Source organism: Camelus dromedarius, chromosome 21 (genome assembly GCF_036321535.1).
Source record: "Camelus dromedarius isolate mCamDro1 chromosome 21, mCamDro1.pat, whole genome shotgun sequence".
In the NCBI taxonomy this organism is placed as follows: Eukaryota; Metazoa; Chordata; class Mammalia; order Artiodactyla; family Camelidae; genus Camelus; species Camelus dromedarius.
In genome coordinates, this window is record NC_087456.1 from 5,349,556 (window position 1) to 5,367,650 (window position 18,095).

At 45.6% G+C, this 18,095-nt stretch overlaps 1 protein-coding gene across 1 annotated transcript in view; it reads right to left on the reverse strand.

The window, feature by feature from the left end:
• LOC105092103 (uncharacterized) overlaps nt 1–18,095 on the reverse strand; it is an 80,276-nt gene that overhangs the window by 27,971 nt on the left and 34,210 nt on the right. The window contains exons 11-21 of the mRNA XM_064477060.1: nt 15,753–15,854; nt 14,368–14,435; nt 13,864–13,897; nt 12,099–12,175; nt 11,627–11,651; nt 10,697–10,767; nt 9,955–9,979; nt 8,115–8,188; nt 7,615–7,639; nt 4,175–4,239; nt 1,230–1,278 (exon numbers count right to left, since the gene is read on the reverse strand). Coding sequence (XP_064333130.1) covers nt 1,273–1,278; nt 4,175–4,239; nt 7,615–7,639; nt 8,115–8,188; nt 9,955–9,979; nt 10,697–10,767; nt 11,627–11,651; nt 12,099–12,175; nt 13,864–13,897; nt 14,368–14,435; nt 15,753–15,854 — 572 coding nt within the window. The 3' untranslated portion in view covers nt 1,230–1,272. The remainder of the gene's footprint in view (nt 1–1,229; nt 1,279–4,174; nt 4,240–7,614; nt 7,640–8,114; nt 8,189–9,954; nt 9,980–10,696; nt 10,768–11,626; nt 11,652–12,098; nt 12,176–13,863; nt 13,898–14,367; nt 14,436–15,752; nt 15,855–18,095) is intronic.

The window sequence follows — 18,095 nt, forward strand, 5'->3', positions numbered from 1 at the left end:
TGGAAAGCATCCATCCTACCCAGGGAGTCCCAGGCATGAACCTGGTGTTGTGTCGGACGACAGAGGACAACCAACTCCACATGGAAAGGGACTGTCCTCTGCCTGGGGTGATCTTAGGTGACTGGGAGATACTTAATCCTCACACCAACTCCGTAAGTCTCCTAGCCCCTTAGAGATGATGAAAGCAAAATCAGGTGTAATTTGTCTAAATTCTCTTAGTATAAAAATGATTTTACACAAGCCCTACATAAATACACACTGTCCCGAGCCTTGGAAGGGTGGGGCGGGGTGAGACAGGGCAGGCTTGAGGAAAGGTCACTCTGCGGGCATGACTGTGGTGTGGGGATCAGGGAAGGCTGTCTGGATGGAGCAGTGGGTTCTAAGAAGAGAGTGACCCCCTGGCTGGGCTACCTGGATGATCTGTCCTGGGTCTGGACAACTCCTAAAGACCAGGTCAGCAGGGCTGTGAGAGCAAGTGTGTAAAGCAAACTTAGCAGCCCTTCACCCAGTCCTCCCGACGTCCTGCGCCCAAGGAGGGGCACCAGGGGCAGCTGGACATGGGCCTCCCTCAAGTGGAAGCACATTCTGCACAACAGCCTTGGGTGAGGCGTGGAGGCTGAGCGAGCTCAAGGATGCTGGAGCAGGTGCAGTTACCCCAGAGGACGGACTCCTTAACTCATCCAACCCTGCGAGTGCCCTTCACGTGAGGACTGAACAGTGAGGACAGGACTTGATGGTGATGCCGGAAACCCTCAAAGTTCAGAGGGAGAGGGTTTGCTTTTTGTCCCCCAAGTGACTGTCACTAGAAGAACATGAATTCCAGTTTCAAGTGCCTGTGAGAGTTTTGTCTCCCAGCACATGATGTCCATCACAGGTCAATAAAGAAAACAAAACTGAAGTCTCTTGTGCATGATACACCTGAGGTGCAAATCAGAAGCAAAGCTTTCACACTGGGCCGTGACGAATGCACCAAAGAGCAGGTCTTGTAGGTATCGTGTTTACGTAGCAAAGGAAGACAAGATGATGCTAACCCAGCACAGTCAAAGGCCAGGGACACAATGCGTCTTACTCTTACACGTTTAAAATATGAAAACAAATAAGATTTCTATAGGCAGTTCAATTTTTCCCTGATTCCGTATCTACCTTCATCAGTCTCTAAAGCAGCAGGTAGAACCCAGGTGTTCCCAGGAACCCTGCCCACTGGATCCTACCTGAGTGTCCTTCCTCACCTGTAGCAGCTTGATCTTCGCTACTGTATGTGCTCTCCACCCTTTAGTTCTGTAGAAACACAAACAGGAGTAATAAAGTTATTAGAAAGTGTGACGAGCCTGTTTCTCCTATGTCACTGGAGGTTACTGTGAGTCACAGAGCTTCATTCAGATTTTTCTTCCAGATTCTCAGATCTTACCTGTCCTCCGTGTCTTATGTAAATAAACTGAGTTAATTATTGACTTCACTAAATTCATTATAAACAGATACATCTGGCTAGTGGCTGCCATACTGTACGGCACAGCTTGAGAGATTCAAAGATGAGGAGGGTGTTACCACCCTTCCCCTGGTTGGTTTTTTTTTTTTAAACTGCAGAGTCATTTCCTGGTTTGATCTGATCATTCATTTCTAAGTATTTCTGTGCTCGTGCACACATGCCAGGAACTATATGAGGCCTTGGGGACACCCAAAGAGTAATGTCAACACCAGGTCCTAGAAGACTCCCTAGCAGGAAGCCAAGTAAGCAGAGGTGCCGGTCACGGCCCCGTGCGCCTGTGCTGGACTCACTCAGAGAGCAGGTGCAGATGGGAGTGAGCGGCACCGCACTGTCTTCACGAGCCCATCCTTCTCACCCTGACTCTGGATGAGCTGGAAGGTAGGGGCCAGGGCCCTACAAATGAAAGTGACTTGTACACTAAAAACTACAGAACACTGCTGAAAGAATGAAGTAAGTTCAAATATTTGGAATGACCTGTCATGTTCACAGACAGGAGCCCTTACGCTGTTGACATTTTCATACTATCCAAAGTGACATAAAGATGCACTGGAACACGTGTCAGAATTCCCCCGTCATTCTGACAGTATGGAAAACACATTCCTAAAATACATGTATAAACACAAAGTACCCCAAGGATCCAAAACAGTCTTGACAGGAGGAATAAACATGGAGGCTTCACCCTTCCTGAAGTCAAAATACATGACACAGTCCCAGCAATCGAAACAGCATGGGACTGACACAGAGACAGGCAGACAGACCTATGGCCCAGACTAGACAGCCTCAAACACGCGCACACATGTGGCACCACGATCTCCACCAAGGTTCTAAGGCTCAACAACGGGGAAGAAGAGTCTCTCCAACAACCAAAATAATGGACAGACAGGCTGCAGGATGGGATAGAAATCTGCAAACCATGTAACTGAAAAGGGGCCAACATCCAAATTACATGAGACTACTACAAATCAAGCTGCCCCAAAAGGATAAATAACTCAGTTTAATAACGGGCCAAATACTTCAAAAGACGTTTCTCCAAAGAGAAATACAAAAGGCCAAGAGATAAGCAAATGTTCCCCACCTCATTCATCATGGGGAAATGCAAATCGAAACACAAGAGGTATCACCTCACACCGATCAGGATACGTTTTATTAATAAAAGTTACCGGTGTTGGGGGAAGGGCATAGCTCGGCGGTAGACTGCATGCCTAGCACGCACGAGGTCCTGGGGTCAATCCCCAGTGCCTCCGTTAAGAAAATAAAGAAAGAAACTTAATCCCTGCCCCCCAAATTAACAATAAATAAATATATATTTTTTAAAAAAATTAATCGGTGTTGGTGAAGATGTGGAGAACTGGAAGCTTTGCATAGTTTGGCGGGAATGCAGAATGGTGCAACTATTATGGGAAACAGTACGCAGTTTCCAGGAAAAATCACAAATAAAACTAACTTCTGTTGCAGGTGGATTCCAGGTATACATACAGCAGAAATGAAATCAGTATTGCAAAGAGCTGTCTGTAACCCCGTGTTCACTGCAGCACTGCACACAACAGCCAAGACATGCAAACAAATCCACACGTCAAGTGACTGCCCTACGACACTGGGTACGTATCCCTACAAACACCGCATGAGTTTCCTAGTCCATCAGAGAGAAAGAATGCTAAATTAGAGGTCAAGTTCCTTGTCCAAATTCCCTTAGCCTGAAAATGGTGCAAATGATGTCCTACAGGAGATGTGGCCACATAAACACACAGCACCTGCCAGGGTTCATTCACCCCAAGACTTGGAAGGACCGGGAGGGAGGGTACGGGAGCCCCTGAGGGAAAGTCCAGTCTGGGCATGAAGGGGGTGTGAGGGGTCAGGGGCGGGGTGTGTGGCTGGAGCAGCACGTCCTGAGAAGAGGAGGGCCGCCCTGGCCCTGCTGTCCAGAGGCTCCGTCCTGGGACAGAACACGCCCAAGAGACCAGGTCAGGAGGGCTGTGAGAGCAGCCGTGTGATGCGTGTCCAGCAGCCCCTCACAGTCCTCCAGACTTTCTGCTGCCCAGGGAGGGGCTCCAGGGGCAGCTGGACATGGGCCTCCCTCAAGTGGAAGCATATTCCGCACAACAGCCTTGGGTGAGGCATGGAGGCTGAGCGAGTTCAAGGATGCCGGAGCACGTGCAGTTACCCCAGAGGACAGATTCCTGAACTCATCCAACCCTGCGCGTGCCCTTCACAGGAAAAATTAACAGTGAGGACAATACCTGATGGTGAGGCCAGAAACCCTGAAAGTGCAGAGGGAGAGAGTTTGCTTCTCATTCAACACCTGACACTCAATGGAAGACCTTGGTCTGCAGTGCCAGGGGCCTATGAGAGTTTTATGTCCCACCAGATTGTGTCCATCTAGGTCAGTAATGAAAACAAAATCTAAGTCTCTTGTGCACAGTGCCTTTGAGGTGCCCATCAGAAACCAGCCTTCCACATTTGCCAGTGACAAAAGCAGGAAGGAGCAGGCCTTGTTGAAAAGGAAGAAAAGTGATTACAAATGGCACAGCCAAACCCAATGGGCACAATCTTCTTACTATTATTATTAGAAGTGAAAAGAACATTTCTACACACATTTCTTTTTTTCTGATTTCATATTCAACTTCCTCAGACTACAAGCACCACGTGTAACCCAGGTGTTCCTAGGAGCCCTCCCGCACTGGATCGTACCTGAGTGTTGTTTCCACCTGCGGCATCTTCGTCCACAGTGTCACAGGTGCTCTCCACAATCTTTTCTGTAGAAACACAACCATGAGTAATAACGTTATTAGAAACTGTGACCCATCCATTTTTCTTACTTCTCCCAACACCTCTCAGGATTTCAGTGTCATTTTAATAGAAATGGAAAAATATTCTTAAAATACATACGGAATCACGAAGGACGCCAAAAAGCCAAAAACAATCTTGACAGCAAGAATAAAGATGGAGGCTCACAATGCCTGAATTCACAAAACATGACAAAGCCACAGCCATCAAAACAGGTGGTTTGGGCATAAAACCAGGCAGACAGACCTATGGACCAGAATAGACAGGCCTCAAATATATAGTGCCACACATCCTGGCACTATAATCTCCATCAAGGCTTAAGACTGCACAGTGGGGAAAGCAGTCTCTTTAACAACCACAGAATGAAATGACAACCTATAGAATGGGAGGAAATATTTGTGAATTTTGTATTAAAGAATGGTCTAATATCCAATATATAGAAGACACTATTACAACTCAATTGCAAAAAAAAAAAAAAAAAGGGAGAGATAAATCTCTTTAAAATGGGCAAAAGACGTGAATAGACATTCCTCCAAAGAATACATACAAACAGCCAACACACATATATAAATGCGCTCAACATCACTAATCATCCCAGAAATGCAAATCAAAAGACCAGTATCACCTCACACCTGTCAGTATGTTTACTGATAAAAAAAATTTAACAGTTGTTGGTGAAGATGTGAATAACTGGCATTTTGGTACACTCTTGGTGGGAATGTAAAATGGTGCCACCATTAATAGAAAACAGCAGTGCATTTCCTCAAAAAAATGACAAATAGACCTAGCGTATGATCCAGCAACCTCACTTCTGGGTACAAACCCAAAGGAAGAGAATCGGTGTCAGGAAGGGAGACCAGCAGCCCCGTTCACGGCAGCGTCACACACCACGACTGGGACAGCAGCACAGCCCGGCGTCCGCCAGCAGGCAGACGGGTAAAGAAGATGCACTGTGTACACACAATGGAACGTTACTGAGCCTTTATAAAATGATGGGAATCTGCCATTTGCAGCCACATGAATGAGCCTGGAGGACATTATTTAAAGTGAAATTAGCCAGTCGCAGAAAGACAAACACTGGATGATGCCATTTAAAAGAGGTAGCTGAAATAAAACTCATAAGCAGAGTAGAAGAGTGGCTGCCAAGGAAGGGGAGAAGATGAAAATGGAAGTCTGTAGTCATGCAGGATCAAAAAGTTCTAAACACGTGCTTACACAATGTGCACAGAGTTAAAAACACTGTCCTGTACACTTAAAACCTGGTTAACACGGTAGGTTTCATGTTATGTCTTTTGAATTATAATAAAAATCAAGTAAAATAAAATACAAAGCAAAAAAAAAAAAAAAAAGGAAGGAAAGAAGAAAAACAGAAAGAGAAAAGGAAGCAAGAAAAAGGGAAGTGGGAAGGGGTCTGGCGTGTCACACAGGTAACCGCGGACAGCGACAGATCCTGAGAAAGGTTCTCCTCCAGCTTTTAAAGAAGATGCCTCTGTAGTGTTCACTCCAGCAGGACAGCGGGGTCCTTTCTCATCCCCATCCAAGAATTACCCCAAATAGCATCCTATCTGGGGGCCTAGCTGGTCTCAGGTGCTGGACTCCCCTCCCTGACCTGGAAACCAGCCACCATCTGACACCACAGGGCCCGGGGGCCGTTCTCTGTCTTCCTTCTGTTCCTCAAAGTGTTTCCTCATCAAGTCCAGCCCAAGGCTCCCAGGACTTTTCTCACACATGAAACCACTGGGGGCAGCTCTCACTTTAACACTGAATCACACATACCGGGGGTTCCCTTCAGCACCATCCAGGAAATATGATCTAGAGCCAGAGGATTTCTAGGGCAAAATTGCCTCATAGATGGTTTTGGAGGTAAACAGGTGACATTTTACAATGAAGTGATCTCATTTTGTTTGGTGGGAAAAATATTAACACCTAAAGGGCAATAAAAGTTCTACTCAAAATGCATCATCACAGGAGTCAGGATCTTAAAAAAGAAAAAACGTGTAAGTTGCCTTATTTCCTGTTTAATGGACTTTTACTCCCTTGATCTTTTTTTTTTTTTTTTTTTTTTTTTTTGCAGAGGCCTTTAGAAAACACCAAGACACTATTTCATCTGGCAATTTTCCATGGCAACACGAGTCCAGCTGCTCCTGTCACACTGCTGAGGTTGTCTGTCCACACCATGCACCACACAACCTCCCTTCGCTCTCCCAGGGAGGGAGCCCGGGCCCACCCTGAGCTCAGCCTCTGGAGATCTCTCGCTTCTGTCTGCATTGTACGCAGTTTCTCGCCCGGCACACAGACAGGGCAGGCACAAGTGACTGGAGACAGACTTTCCACTGGAGAAGGACACTTTGTATTCTCAGCACAGCATCCGAAGGTGAGTATTAGTTTCAAAGGAGCCGGTTGGAGAGACTCTGCCCCATCTATTCCCGGAGACTCCTCCTTCCTCAGATCCCTCCATAACTGGGGGTGGCATGTGGGTGCACCAGGGGCACCCCCAGAAGGAAGGAGCCGTCCCCCAGCACTCAGTGCTAAGATGAGGGGAGAGGACGAAGGAAGAGTCACAAATGAAGAAAGTGGCAAAAGAGATGTACCGTGACTATTTAAAATGTATGAGCCCCACTATGAGGGCAGATTCATTATTAAATGAAGTTGTTATTGACTCAGTAACAGGGATGATAAAACAGTCTTCTCCACTTATAACCCAATAAACATTTTCTTGGTGGTGAAACGATCTGTTTTCCAGGTTAACTGAGGCATACTTGGCAAAGAAAGCTCATATTTAAGTTATACAATCTGATTAATTTTTACACCCATATACATTCATGATGCAATGGTGACAGGATATTTTTTTTACTGTAGGACCAACCTTTATTGTTGGCTGTGTGAAGTGGGAGAGGAGGGGACACCACAGCTCTGGCTTCTGGGGCAGCCCCACAGACTCCAACACCCCCCAAAAAAGCATGATGGGGGATAAAATGGGCAAGTTGACACTAGTTACTGTGAAGTTCTGGGGTACCATGTATCAGGGGAAACACAAAACGCAGAAAAGTCACATGCACACACACACACACTGAGCACCACAGCAAAAGAACTCACGTAGAGCCTCCCGCTCCTGCGCACACACACAGGCACCGCCTCGCTGTAGGACAGCTGCTTCCTGGGACGTGAGCACTTCACCTCGGTTCTCCATCCAGAGTATCACGTTCTACCCCCGTGTCCCCTCTGCTCATTCCCAGCAGGAAGCTGGGTTCAGGGTGGCTCTCCCCATGAAAGCCAACAAGAAACCCCCACCTTTCACATCTTCTAGATTTTTCTACCCAAGTGAGTGATTCGAGGATACGTACCGGTGTTGCTCTCATCTGAGACCATCTGCCAAAACAGAAGAGAAAACACTGTGAGGATCAGATCATGTTGCATCCCATTTGCACAAGGTTTTTGTTCACGTGATGACAGTGCAGAACCAGGTGGGAAAGACTGGTGGTTTCAAGGAAATACAGCAAAAACAGAACAAATCTACTCAGGCCAAAATACATCACCCTTTCCCACAGGATGGGTCTTATCTCCCAAGACCGTCTTAGTGGATAACGACAGAATCCTTTTCCCAGGAGGAAAAGTTGCCGCGGTAGAAGGAACCCCCTACTGTACAGTGTGTAGGGCTGCTGTCACTGTTAATGCCCTTGTGAGTCTGGTGTCAGCAGTGGGTAACAGACTCTCACTAACATTCTCCCAACCTAGGAAATTGTCTGTATCATCGAAATGCACAAGCTCAGATTTTCTTATCTTCATTCTATTGGAACAGATAAAAAGGAATGATTCTATATCAAGATGAGAAAGGCCAGCTGACCTTGAAGGTAGATGATGTTTCTTCTTCTGAAATTCGTGGACCAGTAAGGTACTCCAGAAGGTCCTCGGTGGAAGCTAGGCGGACACAGAGTAACTGTCAGGACAGGGGCAGCGCTCATCAGGAATTCCTCAACTAGCTTTGTTCGATGGGAGCCTGGGGTGGGGAGGATGGATGTGGGTGGACACTGAGTATGGACGAAGTGCTGTCTGGACAGCATCTTCGGTGGATGATGCGGGCAAAGGCGAGGAGCAACAAAGAGATGAAAAACAGGGCCTGTGGCTTTCTAGCTGCGGAGGATCTAATCATCGTGAAGTAGTGAGTCTGTAAAACAGTAAACACTGAAGTGCATGCTGTGCTTCAGTGACCGACTCCCTTGACTTGTCCTGCCTGTTCTGAACTTGGGCTCAACTGTGAGTGTCTTCCTGACTCATCCAGAACCACCTCTTACTGTGGAGTCACAGCTGCCACTACTGCATGTCTCCTCCCTTCTTACAAGATTGGTGCAGGAGTAAGACAAACCTTCTTGGGGAACTGAACTCAATCCAAGGCAAAGCATGCTCTTACACTCACTCACACTCACCAATCACTTATAAAAACACACTGAAGATTTCAAAATACTGAATCTGACCATTTTAAAACAGCCACTGTCAATCAGGTGACACTTTCCTCCGGTCATCCTCGTGTATAAAATGTACGAGGGTGCACTGAGCCAGTGAATGTCCACACTCCCATGAGCGATCCGATCAGAGGGACAGTTCACTAAGGAGAGGAGGCATGGAGTGAGTGCTGGTGTCTGTAAGTCACCTGAGCAGGAGATTGGCCAACAATGGGGATGGACACCAGGCTACTAACCACGTTTCATTTTCAACTCTCATTTGCCACTGACTGAGTCTCTGTTTGTGTGCCCACAGGATTTGCACAGATCTAAGACTTATGGTAATGTTATCAGAAACAAAAAAATATGTCCCTGATTCTTATCTGCCTTTGGCCACATGCTGAGCAATGAGCTCAGCACTGAGAGATGCTGACCTGCACCGTGCCCCATGGGGCCTCACAGCTCTCAGACCCTGTGCCTGGCCAGGAACATGCTGGCTTCCTGAGTACGTCTCACACTCAGGATTACGCCCAAGTGGACTGTAAAATGCACCTGAACCTGCACAGGGTTCACTGAAGATGCAGCCACCTTATACTGATGGGCGGCGTCTGGGCCCTCTGGAGACTAGTACTTCCAGGCACGGATATAAAAGCAGGGGCCCCTCTGCTCCCTGATGAATGATCCCAAGGCTGAAGGACAAGCAGAGATCAGTGGTCCAGAACATCCACACTGGGACCCTCAGCTTGGCTTACACTTTGGTTTTCCATTTGGGAGGTCAAGCGCCTGGGCCATTTATCTCTGACCATCGTCATCTGGGGATGGGAATGTTGGCCAAACCTCTGGTAACAGCTGTGCTGAGGGAAGAGGGACTGAATGGACAGAGAGCGTGCAGTGATGAGAGTTTCTATTATAAAGCAGACACATTTATGATGCTAAAGTGGGAAAGTTCCCCAAAGGGAACACACACTAACATGGACAGATTCAGTCATGCTCAGGCTCACCGAGGACACACACTGACTTCACACACACAACCCACACTATCACAATGCCTTCGATCCCTGTAGGGACTGTACAAAGAGGGCATTCTTTTTTTATGGAAAATCCATTTCGCTTACTTCATCTTCCACCCTCATGCCTAGTATGAGCCAAGAATCAGTGCCTCTGATACCAAAGCAGGCAAAAGGCCCTGCATTCCTCATCAGGTTAGATTTTTCCCTCAACAGAGGAGGGTTGCAGAATACATACCGGTATCAACTTCCAACACTTCCACCTGGGAGTAGAGAAAACACTGTGAGGACCCACAGGTACAGAACAAACTAGTGGTTATCAGAGGGCAAAGGGAAGGGGGAGCAGCACAACAGGGGGAGGGAGTTCTGAGGTACAAACTATTATGTATAAAACAGATAATCCACAAGGACTGATTATACAGCACAGGAAATTAGAGCCAATATTTTGTGCTAACTTTTAATGGAGTATAATCTGTAAAAATACTGAATCACCAAGCTGCACACCTTAACTGACATAGTAATTTAAGTCAACTCTACTTCAATTTGAAACACTTTTTGAAAACCCTGTGGGAATGACAGCATCCTGTGCACTGTGAGCACAAGCCTTGCCATCTCTTGGTGACCTTAGAAAACCAGGTGGGAAAAAGTAGTTCAGTTAATGGCCCCAAAAGAGAACAGTGAAGACACCCACAGAAAAAACCCCAACGCTTCATGGATGAGACAATATTCTCTTTTCAAGGGGGAAAATAGTCCACTGACAAAATCACTCAATTAGGGATGGTTTCGAACTCATGCTGTCATTTTTAAAATACCCTTTGAATCAGGGATGTGCTGTAATAGACTTTCACTCAACAACATTCCTCCAGTCAAGGAAATTGTAAATATCATTTGTATTGAACACTGTCAGATATCTGAATTTGTTAAAAAATAAAAAAAAATGAAGCAACTTTTTTCTCTCAGGTAAAGAAAGGTGAACTTACTTCAGTGGTGGATGGGGTCTCCTCTTCTCCCATCTTCTCCGGTGGGTCCTTCCTCTCGATCTCCATGAGAGCTAGGAAGACACAGAGAAACTGTTAGCATATTGGCCGCGCTGATAGTAATTATTCAGGAGTCTTAACTGATGTGGACACAGGGTGGAAGTGTATGGATGTGGATGTTATGTAATTATAAAGTGACATGTTTGGGGCATTACGTTGAGTGGTAAAGGAAGGCACAAAGAAGAACAGAGAAAAAAATGGAAAATAGGGTATTTGTTTTCCTATCTTTGGGAGTGTAATCAATGTAATAGTCACCACAGGACCAATACCATAGAAATTATCTCTTCCTTTTTTTTTCTTACTCAATTGTGAAAAAAAAAACCCTATATTGCACTCGGTCAGACAGTCTGCACCAGTGGTGTTCTCTGGGCTGCAATGTACCTGTCAATAAACGTCAGTCGTTAAACTTTGCAACATCTCCATCTGAGGAAAGAGAATATAACCAGACATCTGAGAACAGCTCTGGTGAGGTGAGAATGAGTGAATGGATAGCTACCCTGTGTTGGTAATGAGATATTTATATTAGAAACTGGATATGTGTACTCTGGGGTGCAAACGGTAATTCGATCCTGAGGAGACACACACTACTTATCCAGACAGATTCATAATCACACCACATAGGCAACATATGGACCTCCCTCCAAAATCTTCATAGAAATAAAGCCACCCCATCTAAATATGCTCCTTTCTCCAGGGACTGGACCATCTGGGCATCACTCCTTTCTCGGAAATCTGTTACTTTCACTGCGTCCTTCATCTTCATTCCGAGTGGGAACCCAGGGTCAGCTAAAAGCAATCACAGCAAGCAAGAAACGCTGAGCTTCTACATCACCTAGAGCTTTTCTCAGCAGAGAAAGGTTCCAGAATACATACCATCATCCTTGGCGACCCAGGCCAGCTGGATAGAGAAAAGAGAACACTGTGAGGACCCAGTGATCACACCATCCTGTGCACTGAGAGCACAGGTCTGGCTATCTCTTGGTTAATTTAGGAAAGCAAGCGGGAGAAAGTAGTTGAGTTAATGGCCCCCTCGAAAAACAGGTCAGACACCCACAGAAAGGGCACCAAGTCTTCATGGATGATACAAAATTCTCTTTTCAAGGGGGAAGAAAGTCTACTGACAAAATCGCTCAATCATGGATAGTCTGGAACTCATGCTGTCAGTGTTAAAATACCCTTTGAACCAGGGATGTACTGGCGATAGATTTTCACTCAAGAACATTTCTCCAATCAAGGAAATTGTAAATATCATTTATATTGAACATCGTCAGATATCTGAATTTGATGAAAAATAAAAGAGAAATGAAGCAACCTTTTTCTCTCAGGTAAAGAAAGATGAACTTACTCTGGGGGTAATCGGAGGCTCTTCCGCTGCCCTATTGCTGGGCAGGTCGATTAAGAACTCCGTCAGGTCTTCTAGATCTAAGTAGACACAGAGTAGCTGTTAGTAAATCGGTGGTGCTGAGAGAAGTATTCAGGGGCCAGACCTGATGTGGACACGGGGTGGGAGCGCATGGACGCGGATGTCACTAAGCACAGGCGGAAACGCTGCTGGGCCCCGTCTTGGGTGGACTGAAGTCAGGCAGAGAGAAGAGCAGGAGAATGAGGAACAGAGCCTTTGGCTCCCTGTCTGTGGCGAGTGGGGTCAGCGTGAACCAGTCAAGCTGAACGGGAGTGAGCTCTATGCTGCAGGCTCTGTTTCAGGGACCGGTTCTCATGGCTTCTTTTGTCTGCCTGGAGTTGGACTAAATGGCTTCTGTCTTCCTGACTTCTCCATCACTTCCTCCCCCTGGAGCCAGACTGGCTGCTAATGTATTTATCACCCCCCTTTTACATTTTCTGTGAAAAATGGCCTTTATGGAGGGAATGAACTCAATCCCAGGCAATGAACACTGTTATGTCTTCTTACTAGAATGTCTGATGAGGAAATCAGATATAGAAGTTACGAAAATACTAAAATCCTACCATTTAAGGAGAGCCACTGTCACTCATGTGGTAGTTTGCTCCCACTCTTCCTGTTCAAAACCATCCAAGTGTGTCCACTGACTCAGAGACCCCCCCCCCCTTCCACCAGACATTTAATTAAGAGAGACTTCAGTAAGGAGAGGAGCTGTCGAATGCACACTGATGTCTCTAACCCAGCTGTGCAGGAGATCTGCAGCCAGGGGGGTGGGCACCGGGCTAACAAGCATTTCTAAGGCTGGCCATGATGTTATGGACTATAATCAAATCTCTCCGTTTCTTCCTGTTTGGGGCCACGTGCTAAGCAATGGCCCCAGCACTGACAGACGTCAACCTGCATCGTCCTGCAGGAGGCCTCACACTTCTTAGAATCGCTGACTGACCAGGACCAGGCTGGTCTCCTGGGTGCATCTCACTCTCAGGACTAGGCCAGAGTCAACTCTGAAATGCACCTGTACTGACTCTGAGTCCTGCGACCACTGGGCCGCCGCAGAGTGACCAGCAGTGTCTGGGGTCTCTGGGGACTGCAGCACTTTCAGTCACATGCACAGAGCAGGGAACCTCCTACTCCATCACTAACAATCCCGACTGGCTGCTAAGTATAGTCAGTGGTCCAGAACAGCCACACTGGAACCTTGCATGGGTTCGTATTCTGGCTTTTCCATGTAGCAGATCAAGAGCCTGGGTCATTCGTCTCTGAGCCATCTCCATGTGATGAAAGAGAATTTCAACCAAACCTCTAGGAAAATCTGTGGTGAGGCAAGAGTGAATGAATGGAGAGAGTGTGCCCTGAAATTTTTTTCATTTTATGACAGAGTTGTGCTGTGTAATAGAGCATTAGCTCCTGAGGAAACACACACGTTCATATGGACAGATTCACAATCACACCACAGAGGCTCACACATGGATCTCCCCCTTGAATCTTCACAGAAACAAACCCACACCATCTAAATATCCTCCTTTCTCCAGGGACTGGACAATCTGTGCACCACTCTTTTCTGGGAGGTTCGTTATTTTCGCCGCATCCATCATCCTCATTCCCAGTGGGAAACTAGAATCAACTAAAACCGAACGAAGAAAACAAGAAAGGCCAAGCTTCCTTGTCACCTGGAGTTCTCCTCAGCAGAGGAGGGCTCCAGAATACATACCATCTTTGCCATCTTCCTTGGTGCCCCAATCCACCTGGGAATAGAGAACAGAGAACACTGTGAAGACCATGGCATCCTCCGGACTGTGGGTATAGATGTTTTGTTCTCCTGGTGACCTTAAGAAACTAGATGGGAAACCACAGTTGAGTGAACTTCCCCAAAAGAAAACAGCAAGGACACCTTTGGAGTAATTTAGAACTTTTCATGGAAGTTCTTCCAATTCCAAGCTGATCAGAATATAAAAAATCTGTTTTCAAGGGGAAAAATATTCTTCTGAACAAAATGCTCACTATTGCACAGTTTGTAACTCATGCTGTCAATTTTTCAAATAAACTTTTAAATCACTTCTTGTTTGTACAGACTTTTTATTCAAAATTACCCCAACTCAAAATTTCTCTGTATCATCTTAATGTATGTTGTCAAATTTTCGTTTCTGAATGAGATAGATAAAAAGAAATGAAGCAACTTTTTTTTTTAATCCCAGATAAAGAACGGCAAGCTTACGTTGTGTATAACCGGATCGTCCTTTGGATTGTAATTGGACAGGTCCTCAATCACGTCCTCAGGGAGACCTAGGAGAACACAGGGCAAACTCAGGACACTGTGCTGTGGCTCAGCAGTTACTCAGAGAGCCTTATCTGAGGTGGACATGGAATGGGAGTTTATGGCTGTGAGTTAAACATGATCTGAACTGCTGTTGGGTCACTTTTGGTGGATTAAAGGGAGAAAAGATGAACTTGAAAGAAATGTGAAAGAGAACTTTTAGCATTCTAGCTAAGGGGAAATTAAGCAATTCAATACAGTCTATTTGAAAAGGGTAAACACTAAATTGTACACTGGGTGTCGATAAGAGACTCATGCTTCCTTCTGCTCATTTCACAGTCCCGTCAAATGCCCACTTCTCAAGAGTTACAAGACTATTTCAGATTCCTTACAAGCCTGCCTGCTGCCACTGTGTTCACCATCTAGTCTATCGGATTCTTTGTACTTCGTTTATTTTTTTGAAACATATGGAATATTTATCCTAGCAAGAATTTGTAGGATTTAATTCAGTGACATTAATTACCTTCACAATTCTGTTTACACATCACTACTGTCTATTTCCAAACCATTCTCATCACATCTGACATAACAGCTGTCGTCTCTGAGGAGTGACTCCACCTTCACCCCTGCTTCTAGTTCTTGGTAATTTCTATTTTCTCTCTTTGAGATCTGCTTACTCTAGTTACCTAATACATGTACAATTATACTGTACTTGTTCTTCTGTGCTGCTTGATTTCACTATTGATAATATTTTTTTATTTTGGTCCATCCACGCTGTAGCGTATTTCAAAATTTATTTCCTGTTTCTAGTTGAATAATATTCCATTTTGGGTCCACAACTCATCCAATGTCACAGCACAAAGAGTGAATCGTAGTAAAATATGGACTTTTACTTAATAAAAATAACCCATATTGTTTTGCTAATTGTAACAGATGCACAACAGTAATGTTAAATGTTGTTAATAGGGGAAACTGGACGGATGGGATCTGGGAACATTCTGTATTAGCTGTCCAACTTTTATGTTCATATAATCCTTTTCTAAATTTGCATAATAATTTTTAAAACTGTGGAAACATGGTTTCAGAGAGATACCTAGTTCAGCTAATAGTCACAATTTAGCATGAGCTTAGAGACCATCTTTACTATTAAACATAAACCAGATTTTGTTAAATGTATCTTTACTTCTCTAGTTCTAAAACCACCAATGGAGTTAAGCAGATTGAATACATGAAATAAAAGAACATGGCTTACTTAGCATTTTTAGAGTGTTCTCTTAAATATGGGACACTGGATGAACTAGAGTAATTTTTCTTGACTGAACGTAATGAGGGAATGCCCACGGTACCTTCAGTCGGGTCATTGATAGGCTCGACCCTGTTTGGTGGGCAGCAGCAGATGAGTCTGGCCCACTTACGGGTTGATTTTCTTAACCTCTTGAAGCAATGTCCTGGAAAATGCATTACAACAGAGAGAATTATTGACATCTTGATTGCAGAAGAGCATAGGGAAATTAGTAATAATTCATTCACAGTTCAATTTTTGATCCTTTTATTCACTAGCTGCCCAACAGGGCACCCTGAGTCAAAGTCTGACTTAGGAAGATCTTGCACTGTGATGCATGCACTCAAAACACCCAACACACAGATTCCTGCGGACAAATGCACTTACATTCTAGGTGTAAACCAGAGCACAGTGCCCATGCCTGAGGGCCTGGCTTCAGATCCCACTCACGCGCACCACGCACCCGGGGAAGTGGAGCAGAGCCCTAGCGCCCCAGCTCCCTGTCCTGACACAGCCTACTTAGTACATCACTTTGAGGCCAAAAATGATTCAACAGAGTTAAAGCCTTAAGAAAACTAATGGGCTAATGACTTGATTGCTCTCTAAGTGTTCAATCACCGAATGACTGTGAGAAAAAGCTAGACAAAGTGCAGTGGCTGAAACTGGAGAGGGAATCTGATGGCTCTAAAGAAAGGGAAGATGGAATCTTACTCTTCAGCTTTCACATGGGAAGGATGCTACACAGCTCATGGAGAATGTGTGTTATTGTTTCCTCTGACGCCCACGTCAGTCCACATGCAGGTGAAGGGCGTGTCAAGTAGGGGCCATACGCCGTATCTTGCAGTGGCAAGCACTAAAATTTAGAGTGACTTTCCAAGAGTCGTAACAATGAGGAGTGGTGAATCTGGGACAGAAATGTAGTTGGTTCCCTTAGGACAGAAATCCCTGAACCCCTAAGACCTGCCAGGCCTGAGGTCATCCTCTGGACCTTGAACCAAGAGGTCCCCTCACCCTCTCTTCAAATCTTCCCGCCCCAAGGGTTCTGTAGGTGAACCGTTGCCCCTGAGAAGTCTGAGCCAAGAAAACAGTCCAAATCCTCAACCAGCCTTTTGCCTTTATGTGTCAATTTCTGACTGAAAATACAACAGATTCCTCCAAACAAAACCCTCCCCCGTCGGAATGGGAGGACCAGGGGCAGCTCCAACTGCCGCCACCCTCTTCACACTGTCAGCCATCTCACACAGCCCCTTCCTGACCACCAGACGGCCACCTCAACTGGCTCTTTGGCTCCCAAGTTGGCTCAGAACTCAGAACATTCTCAACCGAAGGGCACATTATTGGCTCTGCCATAAATTAGCTTCCTTCAACTGACCCACCCTGGAGAGTAAGTTACTGGGGAGGAGCATCTGGGCTGCTGTTTGCTGCCTAGTTAATTGTGTGACAATGTCTTACTGACTTTTTATCTGATCACCTGACTGAGTAGCCTGGACAAAGAACTGTCAGAAAATGGGCAGGAGCTCATTCTCCTCACCAAAATCTAGTCTCTATTCTATAAACTCCTCATCCTTCTCTAGATCCTGGAGCGACAGGGACAGAGAACCACAGCCTCTATAAGGGTCCCCTCCACAACTTCAGCCTGAACACCGCCCCCAGGGACTCTCTCTGAGGATGACCAGACGGGCTCTTCCCTCAGCTGCCAAATGTTCATTCCACTAACCCAGTGTAACTGCCCCCTCTCACCACACTCCCGGGCAGCACCCAAACAGCCAGTGGTCCTGTCTCCACCAGCCCGTGGAAATCCCACCTTAAAAACCCTGTTTCTTTCCTTTCTAAAAATCTCTGCATTTTACTGCTAATACTTGGTTTCAGGTTTTGAGATGTCCCTTCAGAAGACTTGAGCTGTCATTCCCCTTTCCTGTAACACCTACTGCAGGGGCAGCACCAAGATGCTCCTGCTTTGGTGAAAACAACGTGGTTTGTTTCCTGTGTCTCTTCTCTGGAAGACTGTGTATAAAATTCACATTAGAAAATAGTACATTTTTCTAAATTTAGAAAAATATTCGAGGCAGCCAGCCTGACAGAGGTTTTAAAATATACATTAAATAACACAAGAAAGGTGTGTAACAGATTTATACCACTGTAGACAAATTAAAGTAGTAAAAATGGAAAATAGATATGGAAGCTATTTTTAGTAAGTTAAGCAGCCCACTTGAAGGATCAGAGGATCAAGAGGAACCTACCCTGAGGACAGCAGAGATTTCCCATGTTCAAATGCAACTCTTCCACTAGTTTCCAGTGAAATATCACCAGAGCCTCTCACCTCCAACCATTAACCAAACTCTGCATTCACAGAGTGGCCGTTGGACCGGAAGGCAAGGTGCATCATCACATTCCCATGGGAACAGAA